At 36.0% G+C, this 19,930-nt stretch overlaps 1 protein-coding gene across 2 annotated transcripts in view; it reads left to right on the forward strand.

Moving 5' to 3' along the window:
* LOC120628148 (scavenger receptor class B member 1) overlaps window positions 1-19,217 on the forward strand; it is a 71,264-nt gene extending 52,047 nt beyond the window's left edge. For both annotated transcript variants that reach the window (XM_039896375.1, XM_039896376.1), the window contains exons 5-11: window positions 11,012-11,218; window positions 11,841-12,067; window positions 13,855-14,012; window positions 14,877-14,998; window positions 16,181-16,306; window positions 16,825-16,967; window positions 18,021-19,217. In XM_039896375.1, the coding sequence (XP_039752309.1) occupies window positions 11,012-11,218; window positions 11,841-12,067; window positions 13,855-14,012; window positions 14,877-14,998; window positions 16,181-16,306; window positions 16,825-16,967; window positions 18,021-18,132 (1,095 nt within the window). In that variant the 3' untranslated portion in view covers window positions 18,133-19,217. The remainder of the gene's footprint in view (window positions 1-11,011; window positions 11,219-11,840; window positions 12,068-13,854; window positions 14,013-14,876; window positions 14,999-16,180; window positions 16,307-16,824; window positions 16,968-18,020) is intronic.
* Window positions 19,218-19,930: the final 713 nt, after the last annotated feature.

A 19,930-nucleotide genomic window follows, 5' to 3' on the forward strand; every position in this document is an offset into this window, starting at 1 on the left:
TGTTTAATTTTATGTCAATGTGTGGAAACTTTTTACCCACCAACACGGCTAGCAACAATTTTCTCCCCGATGAAAAAATGTAACTTCTTCTACATCTTTATCAACAGAGCGATATTTCAGAGCATTTGCGCACAAGTGGAAATATTATCCAAATTATAAGTATACTATCTGTTTCCCGCTAACCCGCGACTTCGTCTGCGTTTGATTTTTTTTTTGATGTGGCATTCAATTTAATTTTAGTTCTAAAAAAAATAAAGTATTCAGTATCGCTAAGCCTTAAATGTGGATTTTGCCTGCTGTCCGCTGAGGAGTTCTGTCCTCTATATCCAAACCACATTCAGATCTACACAGAGTTTGGGCAAAATTAAATACATATTATAACCTCTATAGTACAAAAATAATTATTTGAATCGGTTATAATTTTTCGGAGTTATGGTGTAAATCGTCAAACACTTTCATCCCCTATCCCGAAGGAATCGAACTTAATGTCGGGATAAAAAGTATTCTATATTATTAGTTTCATGCGGATCGGTTCAGTAGTTTTTGCATAAAAGCGTAACAAACAAACTTACATTGACTTTTATAATATTAAGTAGGATGTGTAGTAATAATCGGGGGTACACTTCTTCTATTCCCTTTTCCCATGCTTTACCAGGTGAAGAAAAGAAAGAAAAAAAAATATTTGCCTACATAACGGCTTACAATTGTATACAAAAATATAACTAACAGAAATACGAGCAGTAACAGGTGGACAAATAGGTTGCCGCCTCAGCACGAAACCGCAGCAAGCTGCGGCACTGGTTTTCAGCGGGACCCGTTAATTATATCCCTTTTCAGAAGATATATTTTTTGTCTCCTGCCTGTGCATACCCCGACTATATCCCCTGACAAGGTATTAAATGAACGTGCCCACCTGCCATTGCACGGCATCAGGGAATAGGTAGAGTTATCTCCCGTTTATTACACGTTTTTCCTTTTTTTTTATTACGCGTATTACGTATATTACATAATACTTTTACACAAAAGTACATAAAACAGCGTATACAATTTGGCGGCTTATCGTTAGGTACATAGCGATCTGTTTCAGGCAACCAATACCGTATACTTAAAACGTATAAAGAAAATAGATATATATAGGGATCAAGCTGTGGGACAAAATTGTATCCTTTCCCGGGGAGAAAAATGTCTCCTGCCCTGTGTAGATCTGATTATTTTTATCACTGGCTGCCATGCTTAAGTAACAAATGCTACTTTATTTATACTTGCGATTAAATGATGCAACTTCATTTAGTTAACGGTTAAGCCGAACATAGCAGCAAACAAACAAGCAGACAGACAAACTTTCGCATTTTAAATATCAGTATGGATTATCATCGCTATCGAGCGTCCACTGCTGAACATTGTCTCTTGTTGGGATTTATTATTATTTATTTATTTTATGCTGCGAGCGTTTAGCATCTGCGATACGTTTAATGTTGTCTACCAATCTAGTGGACTTAAACCAACCCGGTGCGAGGACTTAAATTCAACCTATTAAGGACCAGTGGTCGTTCGAGCTATGTGTCCCGCCCATTGCCAATTCTTATTAACTCTATAAAGTTGCATTTCTGATTGTATAACGAAACTATACCCCGAACATAGTTCTTTCTATTGCCCGTTAAGTGATTCTGGGTTTACTTTTCAGGCCAATAGATGCAGACCGTTTAGGCGATAGTTTATCACCGGCGACGCGGAGTTCTCAGAAAAATCTGAAATTTAACATGCAAAAATACTCAGCTACATGTATTCATTCGATAGGAAATACCTTGTTGGTATGTAAATAGGTTCAATGAAGCAGAGCGGAGAAATTAGCGATTAGATCCGATCTCTGGTGCAAGGCTAGGCTAGTACCTACTTCCTACTATATTGAACTTGTCAGTAGATATTGCTAGATTCTGACCGCACATTTTTGCTTACTTGTCCGGTCATACTCTTCCATACCTTCTATTCCGGACGCTTTCTTTGTTTGCTTAGTTTACCGTCGCACCTCGGAAAAATCTGTCACACGCTTATCGATAAAATCATAGGCTTCTGAGTGCACACCTGTATTTATTTATTAATTAGTTGGTGAACCAACAGATTATACACAGAAACTAGCTTAGGAACTACAAAATTGAGATACATATAGTGTTCGTAGTAGTGTAGTGTGTTGTAATGTAAACCCAATTACTGGCAAACCGGCATGGATAATGGTAATCGAGGTCTCAACTTTAAGGTTCAAGGTGTTAGTCCAGCTTATTAAAAATTCTATTACGTAGAAAGCGTATAACACGTACCTAGGCAGCGGGCACACATCTAGCGCGAATGGATAGAAAACGTACATTATCACACTCCATTTGCCGTGGCGGAATGACTGATTAGGGCACTTGCTAGTAGAAAGTGGGCTTTAATAATATGACACTAGGCAGTACTTGTTTGAGCCAGGGAACCAAGAAAACTGGGCGGTTAAACTTGCGCAGTGGCTCCTGCTGACCGTAACATCAGCTTATCGACAAAAACACATATAAGTCGGTCCAGAATCGCAATTCCAGCTTCTTGGAACCCCAAGTCTCCCAAGTTCTTTCTTACGTCTTACTCTCGCTCATTACTATAAATACTCGCGTTCACACCAGATTAAAATATTTTACACCCTTTGTCCTAAGGGTCTACAAGAACAATACTTCCTTTTACAATCCCATCGTTCGCATGTGCCGCTTTTATTATGATTTAGTATCAACTAATCGTAATATTGACATTTTTAACAAAAGGATAAATATTTTTAAAAATCAAATTATTTAGCACTATTCCACGTAATCTTTAGGGACATTACATATATATATATTATTTTTAAGTGTATCTTTTTTGTTTAAACTTTAATTTTATCTATACTTTTTCTTTAATTTAATTCCAAGTTGTGTAAGTACGTACACATACTTTGGGTTGTAGCTTAGGACAAAACTTTTCATTACTTATATTTAACTCTACTTTTAGTTAAATACCTGTTTTGTGTACCTAATAACAATAAACAATAAACAATTTCTTAATGACGAGGTTGCTTCGCATTCATTTCTTACAAGAAAATTTAATGGTAAAATAGTTGATGTTGGAAAAGAGCAACTGCTGAGTTTCTTGCCGGCTTCTTCTCGGTAAAATCTGCCTTCCGAACCGGTGGTAGGGTCACTACAAACAGACAGACTTGACGTTTCAAAAGTGCTTATATTAGGCCTACTTGAAATAAATGAATTTTGAATTTTAATTTTGAAATATGAGCTGTGAGATTTTTCTAACCGCTAAGTTACTTTGTTGCGAGGCTCATAGCATACGACTATATTTTGAAATGAATTGAGACGCTTTCTTTGCAAAGTTTTGTCTTCAGGTCTTTTGGTCCATAATATGTCACGAAGCTTCCCGATCGCCTACCCGATGAAAGCAAGATCTTCTTGGTCACTTTATCCCAGGGTATTTAAAAAAAAAATCCTAATAAATGCGAACGAAGAACACTTTGATGAATATAATGGCTAAAAGAGCAGATGGCCCACTTGATGATACGTTGAGAACTGTCGATGATGCTCCATAGTAAAGTGTACTCTCAATAGTTTGCAGCAATGCCGCAACTACACTAAAACGAAGACAATAATATTATTATACTCGTAGTGGTAGTAATAACGCGCATCCGTGTGTACTGAACGGAACCGATACGGACCGGAACCTAACTGTGGCATTGTGCAATGGCGCGTCTAGAGCAGCCAGATCGTCTCTACCTCGTCTCTTATATAACCTCCGCAGTAGTCTACACATCTTGCTTTATTAAATCCCATAACTATCGGTTACCTGCTACTTCAACAGCGTACAACTTCTGATAAGACAAATAAATAAATAAATAAATAAATATAAATATACTACTACAATACACACACAATTTTCTGAATATAACACACGTAAATACTTAGGTATAATATACAGATAAACACCCAGACACTAAAAAACATTCATGTTCAACACACAAACATTTTCCAGTTGTAGGAATGGAACCCACGACCTTAGACTCAAAGCAAGCGGGGTCGCTGCCCACTGCGCCACTCGGCCGTAAACAAAAATTCATCCCATTCTCAATCAGTTAGACCTACCGCTTTACATCGTTCGCCCGTTAGATACCTCTTATGCCTAATCTAAGGAATTTCCTAAGCATTCATCAACTGTTCACCAATAGTTATAACTTAAGAGTTGGTGAAACGATTTTTTCCTAAAGACATCGCAATCAATAGGCATTCGATTTAGGCGATGCCTTGATTTAGGCATAAGCTATTAATGTTCGTTTTCCCTGCATAAGTTTTATTTCATACATTTTAAATTCGACTGGTAGTTCTAGTGATAAGCGCGTTCAAAACAAACAGAGATTAAAATTCTTCAGCTTTGTTGGGTTATTCATCGTTATAGACCCATTAGTGGCCCGCTTTAGAGCATGGGTCTCACTCTCTTCTTAGAATGAGAAGGGCTTAAACCTTAGTCCACTGACTACTGCTGAGATGATTATATTTATCCCATCTTGATAACCAGAGAAAGAGATAAATAAAATGCCCAACTTAATTATAGCCACTGTATTATAGCCACTTAATTATAGCCACTGTATTGCGCTACTACATTATTTTTTATAATTTTTATATTTCTTAGGTTAATAGTCCGCGCTCCTTTTACGTGACACTTACAATAAATCCAATTTACAAGCTGTCACCTTACGTGTAACGTGAATCACCATTTCACGCTCAGCAAGTTCCACTGTAAATAGCACTCGAGAGGATTTTGTTATAAGATCCACGTTCCGAGTCGATTGCTAATTCATACTGCTTATTCAGTCACAAATAGCGATCCGTTACTAGGGATACCATAATATATAAATAAATAAATAAATATACTACGACAATACACACATCGCCATCTAGCCCCAAAGTAAGCGTAGCTTGTGTTATGGGTACTAAGATGCCTGATGAATATTTTTATGAATTATATACATAAACACTTAGAAAATATATATAAACACCCAGACACTGAAAAACATTCATGCTCATCACACAAACATTTTCCAGTTGTGAGAATCGAACCCACGGCCTTGTGCTCAGAAAGCATGGTCGTTGCAAACTGCGCCAATCGGCCGTCAAATGATAATATATGGTATCATCATCGTTATCTTGATATTATATAAAAGGCAAAGGTGACTGACTGACTGATCTATCGACGCACAGCTCTAACCACTCGACGGATCGCGCTGAAATTTTGCACACAGATAGTTATTACAACGTAGGCATCCGCTAAGAAAGGATTTTTGAAAATTCCATCCCTAAGAGGGTTAAATGGGGAATGAAAGTTTGCATAAAATCCTCCATTTATCGATTTATTTTTCAAGTTACATCCATGAAACTTTGATTATAGGCAAGGCATCAAAATAGGGGATGAAAATTTATATGACATTTTCTGATTTTTTAAGTAATTTCCGTTCATATTTTTCTTTTTTTGGTAGCAGCAAGACTTTTTTTTACCATTTGTAGTTAAAATTTACGAATGCAAAACTGAACTTTACGTGATCGAAGTCACGGGCAAAAGCTATTCTTTATATCGTTGTTTGTTAAGAATTGTAGCGCTATGTTAAATAATTACCATAGGGTGAGATTGTAGTGAAGAGCTAACTTGTAATAGAATAAAAAAAAACCTAGTTGACTAATAAGCTTACCATTGATGGTCACCCCGCATAAAGTTTCCTCAACATAGGTACCCATGCACTTCATGCAGATGTACGTGATCCAGGACCTATTTGAACCCAGTGCATTGAACTTTTTCTGCGCAAGCTAATAAAGTTCACACCATAATAGTAATAAGATGTAATTTCAATTTTCACAATCATAGTATTTCTAATATAGAGGTTTTAAACTCGAGGTATCTACTTACCTGTTTTAAAAGACAATTGTTTATCATATAATTTGGCCGCCTTTGCATGCCTAAAATTTTTGTTTATTCTTTATTTTATGTACCTATATTTTGTGCAATAAAGTTTTTCTTCTTCTTAAGTAAGACATTTCGAAACTAGGGCAGAGAAAATATTAGATCAAAGGGCACACCAAATATTGTAATTATGGAATTTCATATATATATATATTCTCGCTGGGAAAACGCTCCACGGGCAGTGGTTATTCCGGTCTCTTACCAACTAAAATCCTAAAGCAACTAGCCAGCGGTGCCCTACGGCGCAGATCCTCCTCTGAGACCTTATACGTCCTAAAAAATACTATTTATCCCTTAGAGAATACCTACACACTTCTGTAACCTTACCTAACGCAACCCGTAAATTAGGAAGGTTATATACAAATAATACATTTTTTTTTATATTTCTTTCAAGTCATATTTATTTAAGGGATCTAAGCAATGTGGTAGTGCATGCCTCGCGATGAACAACATAGCCTTTAACTCTAATAAGGCGGTATCTCTACCTTATAAGAGTCATAGGCTATGTAAAAACGTAATTATCGAAGTTATTTACTTACTAAAAACTTGCGAAATATACTTGAAGGTTTTTTTGACAAGAAACACGGATGCCGGACAGACTTTTCGCAACTAGACATATCTATTTTTTATTACTTGCCTTATAACGCGAACAATCTTAAGTTTAGTGTTTTAGGAAAAATGGCGTCTAGATAGAATTCGCTATGATAGTTTTTTTTTTTTTTTTTAAGACATTGGTATGTAAAATTAACAATATTATAAATAGTTTTAAACATTTATTTATCTTATATAACGTTATGTGGGATAGTCACAACATGTATTCTGCTAACTTGAAGACAGTTTTTTTAGTTTTGTCATATTTTTACCACCGACCGCCTGTCTGAATTAAATCCGTATTTGGAATGTTTTTGTAGGTCGAATGACCGCCACCTTTTGGTTCAAAAAATTTCACGTTACCTGCTATTGTAATTTGTGAACAATATATTTCATAATTGAAATCTTGATGATCTCTGGTTCGCACAGACGCGTCATCGAGGTCAAAGGCAGCCATAGACTAATAATCTAACTGACATCTGTCAATAAATGTTACAAAGTGGGTGTTTCGTTGTGCGAATACAATTTACACCTTACAAGCCACAAAATAGTAATGAGATAAGTAACCTTAACTTAATATAAGAATATGATTTTTTTCCTCAACTTGAACGTTTTATGTTGGTTCTAATACATCGAGAAATACCTATGAGAAAATCCTAATAAAGCTATAACTACGTGACTTTAATTTGCATCTATTTAGATATCTAGACGCATCAATTTTATTTGTACACACGATGTACAAATATTACTCGAAAGGTTTACAAACTCTGTTTACTTTTCTTATAACATTGCTAAGTGTAATTAAGTAAGACAAAATGATGTATACTGCAATGGCTTTAAGGACAAAATTCCTTTGTACGATGCCATAAAGTGTGTTAATTCTCAGAACGGGCGTACGATTGCATATTATGCAATGCACAGATCTTTCCCAATGCCTATTAGCTAGCCTTTTTCAAGCTTCTTGCCTCGTTACAAAACCACCAGCTCATACTTGCCACTTGAAGCTGAGCTTTGAATGATATTTTTTAGGTTTCGTACATGCAATCTAAGATGGCAGGCGAGCTAACCTTGAGATATGGCCGTTTCCCTTAATCTGCCCCTAATCGTACGGTACGTCTTTTTCGGTATGTTTATTAGCCACGGTTGAAGCCACCAAACAGATCAGACCAGAGATTTGAAGTTTCCGAATGGTCCGCTCCCGGGGATGAAACAATATATAAAATAAGACGACGGCAATCAGCGAAAATCCAAAACGACTAAACAATAAAATACCTAAAGGCACTTTGGAATTTCTAATATTATTATTTTTATACGCAACACAACCCAAACCCTCCAAAATACCTTGGTACTTTATCTACGCATGTTACGCTCCGATACCATCAGCGTCATCAGAAGATGTTGACTCCACAACTTGTAAGAATAAACTTATCACAAATTTTACTAAGTATATAACAAAATATGTAGTTAAAGTCGATGTTTTTTTTTTGGATTATACAAGTATAAATGAAAACCGAAATAATACTTCAGAGGCTTTAGAGGTACATTATTTAATGTCTCTGAGACTCATATGGGAAACCGAAACGCTAATAGTTTTTGAGTTAACTATTGCAATAGTTTTTACTGAAAGAAATCAGATACAGCCCTAACATCACATGCAAAAGTAAAACCGTAATTGCGTCTCCTGTCACGTTGTTAGAAACGCTTCGTGTAGCGTAGGTGCTATGCATGTGTCGGTCTTTTATCCTAAATAGGGTTGTCATAAGTAAACCCTTAGAATGTTTTGAATAAGTGTGTATGGAAAAATAAATATGTTTTTGATTTAATATTATACAAGGTGATTCCTTATGGAATATGTTTATGCACCCTGTATCAGTATTTCGTAATCCAGTTACACGTTGTATAAGGCACAAAATTAAAAAAAAAAAGTTAAGGTACAACAAACATTGACTAATTAGTACCTAGATTCTGGTCTGTTTTGCTATTTGCTGTTTTACTTTTGGTGGAAAAAATATCTTTAGTTTTTAAGCGTACATTTCGTTCCTTTATCCCTTAGTCACCTCGTACGACGGAGGGGTATAATAATAATAATAATAATTGTCTTTATTGTGTCTCATTTACAACGGATTCTTATAATCTAAGGAACGGTAAGAACTGTGTTAGTTAAAAACTGTATTACAGCTATTAACGCCCACCTCCGTATGTGATATATGATAACAGTATTCTGATCTGCAATCAAAGACCCACATTTCTAAATCCATATCTCCTATGAAAGAAGGAGGCCAGTGCTTAGCAATGATGATGATGATGAGATGATGACTGTAAACTGAGGGAACTTCTGCATTTGGTTTCATGGTTTAGGTGGTCCAGAGCCCAGAGAACCCGGATATTATGATATCGAGTTTTATCTGAAACCACTTGGTCAGTTTTTTACGTGTAGGTAAATGTTTGTTTTTTATGACACCATAAAGTATAATTCAATCAATGATATCGCCTTGATTTAATCATTTGGTCGGATACAGTATGCCACATTAAGTATTATTAAAACTCCAATAAAAACGAGTTAAGATTTTAAGCAGTAAAAAATAAAATCACGTAATAACTGAATTAATAACTTAAGTGTTTTTCCTACCTTACGACTTAGATAAGTGTAAAGTTTCTGAATACTCTTTTTTGTGCCCAAATAGTTCAGGTTTAAAGGTTATTTGAAGAACACCTAACTCAAATTTTTAAAATTGCCATATCTTTGTCCAATGTTGCGGTTCGTTTTGTCCGTGCAAATAGGAAAACTGATTTTGACGGGGCTTTCGCAGGTGAATACACAAGGTTAGTCTCTATAGCGGGAAATGGTAATACAGACACAAGTAATTATAATCGCGTGAAAGACTTAATCAGATAAGAGTTTGTATTATGTAACTAATAAAAAGGGGACTTTGTAGTTCGTGTGCACAAATAGTTTTCACACTTTGTTGTCTTGCCTACGTATGAGTAATTGAAGTAATCTTAATATATATAAATCTCCTGTCACGATGTTTGTCCGCGATGGACTACTAAACTACTTAACCGATTTTAAATAAAATTGGCTCACCGTGAGCAGTCTGGTCCAACTTAAGAGATAGGATATCTTAGATCTTTAATTATAGTCGCAATTTTATTTTATTGCAAATTATTTGTCACATGTTATATATATATATATGTATATATATACTACAATACTCACTTAAGGCTAAGCGATACTGAATACATTAAAAACAAAATCTAACGCAGACGAAGACGCGGGCAACAGCTAGTGTTATATATAATAGTAGTAAGGTCAGAACAATACGTGATCCTAGGTCAGGAAAGTATTATTCCAAATGTCAATAACCGCGACTTACCTTTAGTGACTTCCATTCATGGAATCAACCTTGCATTATTTTATTAAAATTTTATCCTTTTGACCATATTCGACAACAATATGTCCTACAATCTCACCTTGCAGTTCCGGAAGTCATAACTGTTGGCGAAAACTTACCTCTAAATAAAATAAAATGATAATTATCGCGCTCTGACCGCGACTTCGCCCGTGCTTCCCTACCTACCTAGCCTTATGCTAATGTTGTAAACGCTACAGTTGTTGCGTGAAAGAAGGGCAAACTGAAAAAGATTCTTCGTCTTTTTCCTGATGAAACTCGAATCTAACTCGAACTCGATCGATCGTTTGCCCTCTGTACAACTACTTATTTAACTTTTGACTGCAATCTCACCTGATGTCTAAGATTGTAGCGGGCTGAACTTTTAGGGTATTTCAATAATATCACTAATCGTTTTCTGCGAGAAATCGCACCGGAATGCTATATAGCTTGGCGGCACTATGGTAGGATGGTAACTAGCTACGGTCGTAGACTCCACCACATAAATCCTTCTTCCCATCATCAGTGTCATTATCAACTTCATATCAACAAATTGCGGGCCCATTATCTCCTCCCACAATGAAAAGGGTTTAGGCCGTAGTCCACCACGGACTTTTGACTGGACTGTGGACTTTACAGCAAGTTTTCAAGATGCTTTCCTAGCCGTTCCGAGGTTCGACATTGCCTCACCCGAAAGTTAAGCGGCTGTAGCCGGCGTTAGCTGATAAATTCATTAGGGTTAATGAATTTATCAGCTAACGCCGGCTTGTTGGCGTGGCGTGCCAGGGAGAGTTGGAACCCTAGGGCTCGGAGAAGCGAAGGGATCGTCCGCCTAAGTGCGTCTCATGTGAGGCCGAACCTCTCCTCAGGCAAAGATTGGAGTGACCGGGTTTCGGTAGGTGATTAGTCTGCAAGCTTCCGAGGCCGTCGGGTGAGCCCACGTCCATGACGTCAGAATTCGGAGACCTCGTCACCATTAGACTATCACCGCTTCTCATATGGTATATTTTTGTCTACAGAGTGCAACATCTCAATCGAAACACGCTGCACGCTTCCTTCGCCTCGCCATGGCTTCCATCATGGACATTCTCAAGATTAAACCTTTCGTGGAAGTGTCTGTTGGACAACTACTCTGGGGATATGAAGATCCCCTCCTGAAACTGGCCAAGGATGTGGTGCCAAAGGAACAGAAGCTCCCTTATGAGGAGTTTGGACTCTTTTATGGGGTAAGTCCTTTTTTTTTAATTTGTTTAAAATTGGTTAAAAAAAAATATTTTATGTAATAAACAAATTAATTTATAACTCTCTAAACATTTTGAAAGACTTCTATCTCCTACGGTGCCAGTACAAACATAAGCCTTTAATTGTATACGGGTAATGCCCTTTATTATTATTTTCCTATATTTAAACTAGGAGAAACAACTCATAAATTTGTGAAAAAAACCAATTCGTATCCTTTAATCACAAAATTGACTGCAGTTGGTTTTTTGTAAAACACTTTTATTGTTTTGCACATTTCCGAATCACACAATCAAGAACCGATGTCAATGCTATCAATTTCATACTTTTTAGTTCGGTTATCTAAAAAGGCGTGTGTTTTTAGTTTTTTTAAACTATGTATTATTTATTCTTCATTCAGGAGTAATATAATTTTTATTCTATACTCTTAATGTGTCGAATGAATATTAATGACCGCTTCATCTTCCTTAACTTAAACTTCCTTTCCTTATTTTATTCTTAGAACTTTTAACTGTTTATTCTTTGATCGTAGTTAGAATGTTTTCTTAGTTTAAGTAGGTAATTTTTTTTTTTTTTATATATTCTAAACATCTTTCCTTTTCTTAACAGAAAAACGGCACTTCACCAGACATAGTGACGATGTTCAGCGGCGCATCTGACATCACGAAGTACGGCATCTTCCAGCGCTACAACCATCGCGAACGCCTCCCGCACTGGAGCACTGACGAGTGCAACAGCATCTCCGGCTCAGACGGCTCAATCTTCCCTCCCCATATCACCAAGAACGACACCATAGCTGTATATGACAAGGACCTTTGCAGACTTTTACCCCTCCGGTAAGTGTTTTCAGGAAACCAATAAAATGCCAATCAATATTTTAGAGTAAGTGCAGATTAATTATTTATAGCCTGGATATTTCAGGTGCTTCAAAGTGAAAATTGTATGGATTTTAGAAGCTCTTATTTTGACCTTCATCTATGGGATAGGCCAAATTCCAAAGGCAAAATAAGTTTTCAAATTTCAAATTTTTTTACATTTTTTTACGTAGAACTTTTATACAGACCTCTTGGATGGTCAAATTCGTATTCGTCCGTATAGGCGCATGTGGCACATTATCATGTATCTACATAGGATACACAATATGTTAGTCGTTTACATTCTCAATGTTACAAACTCAATGTTTATAATCACCTCGTAACATGAGACATAGTAAGACAATGGGTGTTCTGAATTGTTTATCATTACGAAATGCTCCATCCAACAATCGGTGTATATGTGTTTGTATGGACTTTCACACGTCTGTCACTCTGTGTTTAGATTCCGGTGTCTGTTTTTAGTTTGGCACCCACTGTTGATTGGCTTAACTAGACACAGTATCTCGTCACTGTATCTAATTAGTACCTTATAAATTTTGACGGCTGATTGGCAGCCACCCTGCTTTTTGAGCCAAAGGCTGTCGGCTCGATTCCCACAAATTGGGAAATGTTTGTGTGTTGAACATGAGTGCCTGGGTGTTCATCTGAATATTATAAGTATTTATATGTATTATTGATAAATATATTCATCGGTAATCTTAGTACCCATGACACAAGCTACGCTTACTTTGGGCTAGATTGCTATGTATAAATGTCGTGGTATATTTATTTATTTATTTTTATAAAGATAGAATATAAGCTTAAAGCCAAACAAATAAGGTTCTCACCATGTTAGTAGGTATGCCGCGTGGTAACAGCAGATCAGAATACAGTTGTTACCACCTATTGCTGTTGGTGTAGTTTGAGACGACTAGGGGAATATAACGGAGGCCGAGCGGCTTGCTACTACTACCATCCACTGTAAGCACCGTAACAGAGCAACGCTTTGCAAGGAACACGTCCTGCAATGTGCCGATGTGCCTGTAATTACACCGGCAACAGCGCCGATCAAATCGGAACACAACATTGCAATAATGAATGAATGAATGAATGAATGAATACACTTTTATTGTACACCACATAAACATATTAAATTATAAATAAAAATTTAACAAAAAGTATACAATTTGGCGGCCTTATCGCGATCTCTTCCAGGCAACCAAAGGCGTTAAACACAGCTCAAGAAGAGAGGTAGGTGGTGCGTTTAAATAAACATTCATATATACCTATATATACATATATAATATAAACATATAATATACTTACCATGAAATATATAAATACTGATAATTAATATATACCTATATAATTAATATCGATAATACTTAAATATATACAATATTGTCAAACACCCAAATAAAATAGAAGGGAATAGGCATGTTAAAGTTCCGAAGATTCAGACAAAAAATAATCTTTAACAAGTTGAGTTTTAATAATGCTGGTCAGCGGCAGAATTAAGCATTGACGAGCTCTGGCACAAACAGTTTTACTACTAATAACGCTACCACCTATTCCGGTCGACGTAGTAAGAGGCGACTAAGGATATATAACGCAGACCGAGCAGTAATGCAACAGTGCTGTTTAGCGGCAGAAATAAGCATGGTGGTAGAACTTCCCCGGGCGAGCTCTGTCACAAAAAGCTCTACTACTACCTATTACCTTGTGTTAGTCATGATTTCTATTAATTATTCATGTTTTTTCTATTACAGATACCTAAAAGACGTAGAATCAAGCGCGGGCGTCCAAGGTTACAGATTCACCCCACCAGAAGATGTTTTCGCGAACGATGAACACAACAAGTGTTTCTGCCCGGCCGGACCCCCGTGTGCCCCCAATGGACTTTTTAACGTTTCCTTATGTCAATATGGTGAGTAAAATCTCTGCACGCGATTAACCGAGACAGAACTACCCAGGTTCTAACCAGTATTCCGTAATCAGCGTGATTATGCCATACATAAATCTCTCTCTCTCTATCTATCTCTCTCTCTCTCTCTCTCTCTATCTATCTCTCTCTCTCTCTCTCTCTCTCTCTCTCTCTCTCTCTCTCTCTTAAGAGAGCATCGGTTAACATACACGTATCTAATGTGTTTCGGAATGCTGAGTCACAAATAAGTAGTTTTGACGACGCAGGGCGGTTTTCGCCCGTCAAAGACGTGCCGCCATGCGATTCAGCGTTCCGGTACGATGTCGCTTAGAAAACAAAAACTTATCGACTAGATGAAAATCATATGAATTAACAACAATCTGAGTTTTCATATTGAAAATTGGAATATTCTTATCAAATTAGTGTATTGTCATCGGTCCTCGATATAACTACAAAGTTTGAACGAATTCAGAACATTTGAAGGGGGTCAAAGTCCAGTCCAAAAGAGTCGGTTACAAACATACATACAAACAAACAAACAAACAAACAAACAAACAAACAAACAAACAAACAAACATACAGGTGAAGCTAATATAAAGCGTGTAAAAATAAAATATTTTTTTTATAAATTTTAAATGCATATAAAAATTTTCGGAACCGACGGGATTTGAACCTGCGACCCTCTGGCAATCGCTGAGCGCTTTATCCGTTGAAGCTACGGCTATCCTACCGTCGATGCCGAAATTGGTTAGCCTTTCACATCAGTCTTATAGCGACTGTAGCGTCATCTAGTAGGAAACGTTGCAGTTTCGATCGAAAAAGTGTAGGTAAATACACTAATAAAAATTTGAAATATTTTTTCCCCAGATTCACCAATTATGCTATCATTTCCTCATTTCTACCTGGCTGATGAAAAGTTACGCGAAGCAGTAGAAGGCGTTTCACCACCGGTACCGGATAAACATCGCCTTTACATTGATATCCAGCCCGTGAGTACTCTATCTTTGTATTTTATCGTAAAATAAAAGTTAATTTTAAGATAAACAGACCAATTTGGCGGCGTCATTGCCTAATCATATAGTTGATAATAAAAATTAAAAGACTAAGGAACTACTATATCCTTAAATTAGGCACACAGCTATATGTATTTTCGCATCAGTGAAGAGTAGCATCAATTAATTCAATTCAAGTGTTCCCAAGTGTAAGGTAAATAGGTCAAGTGAGATATCATAGTATCGGAGAGCTTCATTTGAAATATGTTTTTATTTTTAATACTTATTATCCTATTCCGGTCTTAAAGGAATCCAAAAAATCTAATATCCTAAAAATTGGTCCAGCCGTTCTTGTCCGTTATAAATGGTGTAACTAACACAACTTTTTTTTATATATAAAGATTTAGCTGCACATTTTGTGAACAACAAAGTTTTTTATTAAAGCATATCTTATTAAAGTTATTATTTTTCCGTTATTATTTGTCCGTCTTATCCAGTATCACACGCACCGCTAACATAGCCAGGAGACGAAAAATATATCTCCCCATTATATATATACCCTGACAAGAGGCAAAATAAACTTGTACGCTTACCAAAACACGGCAACAGGGATTAGGAGAAGTTTATCCAATTTTATATTATTTTGACATCATTTCCACTTGTTCGCCAATGCTCGGAGAGTTGATAAAGCTAGAGAAAAATGTTTCCATGCTAGCCGTTCTGTAGCTAACATGCGCGCCACGGGATAATAATTATCTCTACCCGTAGAAGAGACAAAATATCTGAGTGAATTAGAATATAAGTTTCTCTTTTCGCGCATGCTAGCTCCACTGGGCACCACTTGGGAGTTACAGCTCTGTACACAATACTGGACTAAAGGTATCTCTATCTATTATCATCCAACATGAAAGTTTGCACATAGAACGCTGCTGCCCTTTCTCCGTTATATTCCATTAATCGTCTCGTACGAGTCCTCGTACGAGGCTCCCGTATCGATATAGAGGGTCCTCTAAAAAATATTCCACAAAACAGTCGCGGACGATTTGATCTTAAAAAATCTAACTTCGCCCTCCGCCCATGGGCGTATCCAGCAGAAGCTGGATTAGTGACAACTGTATTCTTATCTGACGGCAACACACGACACGAATATGTCTGACTATATGTATTTGATGTTTGCAGGAGATGGGCACAGCTATGCAAGCACGCGCACGCATCCAAATCAACCTGGCGGTTTCTCAAGTGGTGGATATCAAGCAGGTGGCAAACTTCCCGGACATTGTCTTCCCTATACTGTGGTTTGAAGAGGTGAGCCTATACTTAAATCACATCGTTATTTTCCACTAGCTGTTGTCCGCATTCTTCGTCCGTCTTTAATACGGGTTTTTTTAAATCCCGTGGGTAGGTATAAATAAAGTTAGTTTTCCTAGGAGATAGGTAAATCTATGTCAAAAATCAAGTTGATTGTTTTCCTAGTAAAGGCGTGAAGGAAGGACACACGAACAAAAACCCTTTCGCATTTATGTTATTACAGCAGACTGAAATGTGAAAAATTCAAAGTTTTCTCTGGTCTGGTCTGGTGGAGCGGCCGTGGCTAGTTACCGCCCTACCGACAAATACGTGCCGCTACGATTTAGCGTTCCGGTGCGATATCATGTAGAAACGGACGAGAGGTATGGATTTAATGTAACTGCCACACCCTAAAAGGTTTGCCCGTTACCTTCTTAGACTGCATCATCACGTACCAGCATGTGAGATTTCAAGGGCTAGCTTGTAGTGGTATAAAAAAAAACATTGAACCAACATACAACGTAATTCTATTACAGGGTATAGACGAGCTCCCGGAGTCGGTATCATCGATGCTCCGGCTAGCCACCAAAGTCCCGCCGATCGCGCGAGCAATACTCGGCTGGGGGCTTTCCGCTCTGGGCATACTGCTTATCCTACTCGCAGTCACTTGCCTTATTCGGTAAGTGAAGTAATGTTTCGGAGCTCTGAGTGCTAACGTGTGAGATTTTCTATCTACGTTTACGTATTCGATACCGTGAAAGTTAACTACGATTTATATGGTATCATAGCAGCGCCATCTAGTTGCAATACTGGTACTGGTATCGTCACTAGATGGCGCTCTTTAGATTGCGCCATCTAGCGATAAATTAAATTTCATTTTTAAAGTTTTACTTCTTTTGGCGCGTTAGAGAAAAATTATGAGAGTAATTTTTTAAGATGCGCGCTTGCCTTCACAAAAACAGACACCCTGAAGTTAGTCTAAAGGTTTGACAGTGTACACTTTCAAAGTCTGCGGGCTCATTTCGGTGATTTAATTTATTCAATTGTAAAAAAATCTCATATTTTAATGTTGTGTTAAACTCGGTTGTCCGATAATGAGTCTATTAGTATTCCAAATTTATTTATGCCCATTTCTTTAATTATTTAGAAGTAATTTTTTTGTGATATTTCTAGATAATGCGTTATAATAAAACTGACAATGTATTAAATACCTTTCTATTGTTAGTGTCGTTTTTTCTACAAACGTAGATTATTAAGGCGAGAGATAAAATTTTTGAAAAGATTTTTATATTGTTACTCCAAAGAAGTATAACTTCTAACGCATGTACACACACTTTTTTTCTTATTGCACCGCCAAAAAGTCAGATATTATCATATAACCGTTTTAAGATCATATTTCTTATTAACGTAATAATTATTATTCTTCTGCAAATTGTCAAAATCACCCTACGTAATTATTGGATGCCCTTACGTAGACTGACACACCTTGTTCCACATAGGCTGAATCTTTCTTAGCCTGACCCGCCCTGACGTAAAACCATGACCAGGAAAATTTTGAAAACCTGTTTTGGATGCACCACATTTGCATGGCAATACATTTGACAGAGTAAGTGTTTAGCGAGGTTTTCTATTTTCCTAGTCAGGCTTTACATAAACTGAACCATACTATTGCAGCTCTTTATAGGACTGCTTATTTTAAAAGCATTGTACTAAAAAACATCTATGCCTCTAGGTCATCGCACCGTCAAAGCACATTAAGGCTGGAGGGCCACGCGGTAGCCAAACCTCCGCCGCCAAAAATACCCAGCAAAGAAAATGGCTACGAATTAAACAATAGAAGATAACATGTAAAATGCAGTTTTTATATAATGACGTATCATAAACGTGTTTGTAACTGTATTTTGGCTCGATTTATACGCGTACTACTTTTACCAAATCCTACTATGCTCAAACATTTTATACTATTGCAACACTGTTTTGTTTATTCAACTTTATGTAGCATTAATAAAAGCTCTTAAGAGAGTAACGGTCGACGTGACACTCGGACGTCAAACTTTACATATCCACCGTAAGAAGATTCTAACTAATATAGTAATAAAATGGTGTTGCCAACATTTCTACCATGACTGATTAGCAAATCCTGCCAAATTGAAAAAAATATACATCAAAATCTACTGATGAATGTAGGTTAGTGGGAAACTTTGCTACTACAGCAAATAATAAAATAATTTGAGCCACAAAATGGTTACATTCATAAACTTTATAGAATAAAAAACACATTAGCCTTAAAATATTATTAATTCAAAATAAACCCCCCTAAATTTAGAATTATTGTTAAGTTTTGAATTGTGACTCAAAATCTAATTTGATAAATTTTATTATTTTTGACATATAAAAAAATATATTTGACAATTTTATTTTATTACGGTAAAAATGGTATTCTAGTTTACTTTTTAGCATTTTTACTCGTTTAGGTACCACCTTTTAACAATGTAGGGTACTATTAGTTTGTTTTTATTTTAAGTTTTTTTTTTCCAACGAATGTGATAACTTCAAATTTAAGATTCGAACAAATTTAGATTTAATAACATTCGGGAATTTTGGTTTGAATGACTGTTTTTCATCTGTAAATATTTTGAAATCTTTGGTCGATTTGGGTTGCCATTTAATAAAATCTTTTCGGTTTTAAGGCAAATGTAAAGAATAAAACGAGAATAAATTTTGCGATCAGTGCGACGAAATAGATAGGTCAAAGTCATAAATATTATAAAATTGAAAGAATCGCAAAGTTTATCATAGATATATATATGCTGGTAAATTAAAATAAGATTTAAGAAAAATAAATACTTAGTTATCGAGTTTTTTTTCTACGGTCGCATTTATTCAAAGTTATTATTTAGACAATTTAGTTTTTCTTACTTCGTCTTTATTTTGTAAATAAATGTTTTTTGATTTTTATTGCATATATATAGTAATATTACTTCATTTTACATTTAAAAAAATCTTATTTTAATTTATCACTAAATATCTAAAATGTATATTTTTTTACTGATAGACTAGTCTGTATCCGTCCTTAGGTCTAGGTGTACTTTTTTACCATATACTTTTTATCTTAGACTTAAATCTATCAAGGAATGGTATTAGTTTAATTTTAGTCTTATTAAACGCGAATTACACTTTATTTTCTTTTTACCTGTTCTTACATCACATTAACTTTATATTCATAGGTAATTTAGGGTTGCCACCTGCAATTTCTTGATTTTAAGGTAATTAGAACTCAAAGATCGATTTTAATTTTTACGGGGCATTAAAAATAACAGAACTATTAGTAATTCATGAACAAAGACAATTTTTCAAATATATCTCTAGTGGTTACTCACAGTGAAAATTACATCAGCTTTTCAAAGCACAGAAAAATAATCTCTCGCCATTGTGTAAATAGTGGCTTGAAAATAAATTCGCATTTTGTAATTAATCTTAAAACACGGAGTTTCCTTTACTCCGTATTTGATATGGGTAGCTCTTTTTAAGTATGAGTATCTGGCAACCCTATTTTGATCCTATCGTTGTATATGAAAATATTTTAAATTCGATGCCCTAATGAAGTTTGATATCTTCAACTTATTTAAATACAAATATATA

The sequence above is a fragment of the Pararge aegeria genome, chromosome 12 (genome assembly GCF_905163445.1).
Source record: "Pararge aegeria chromosome 12, ilParAegt1.1, whole genome shotgun sequence".
Taxonomy (NCBI): Eukaryota; Metazoa; Arthropoda; class Insecta; order Lepidoptera; family Nymphalidae; genus Pararge; species Pararge aegeria.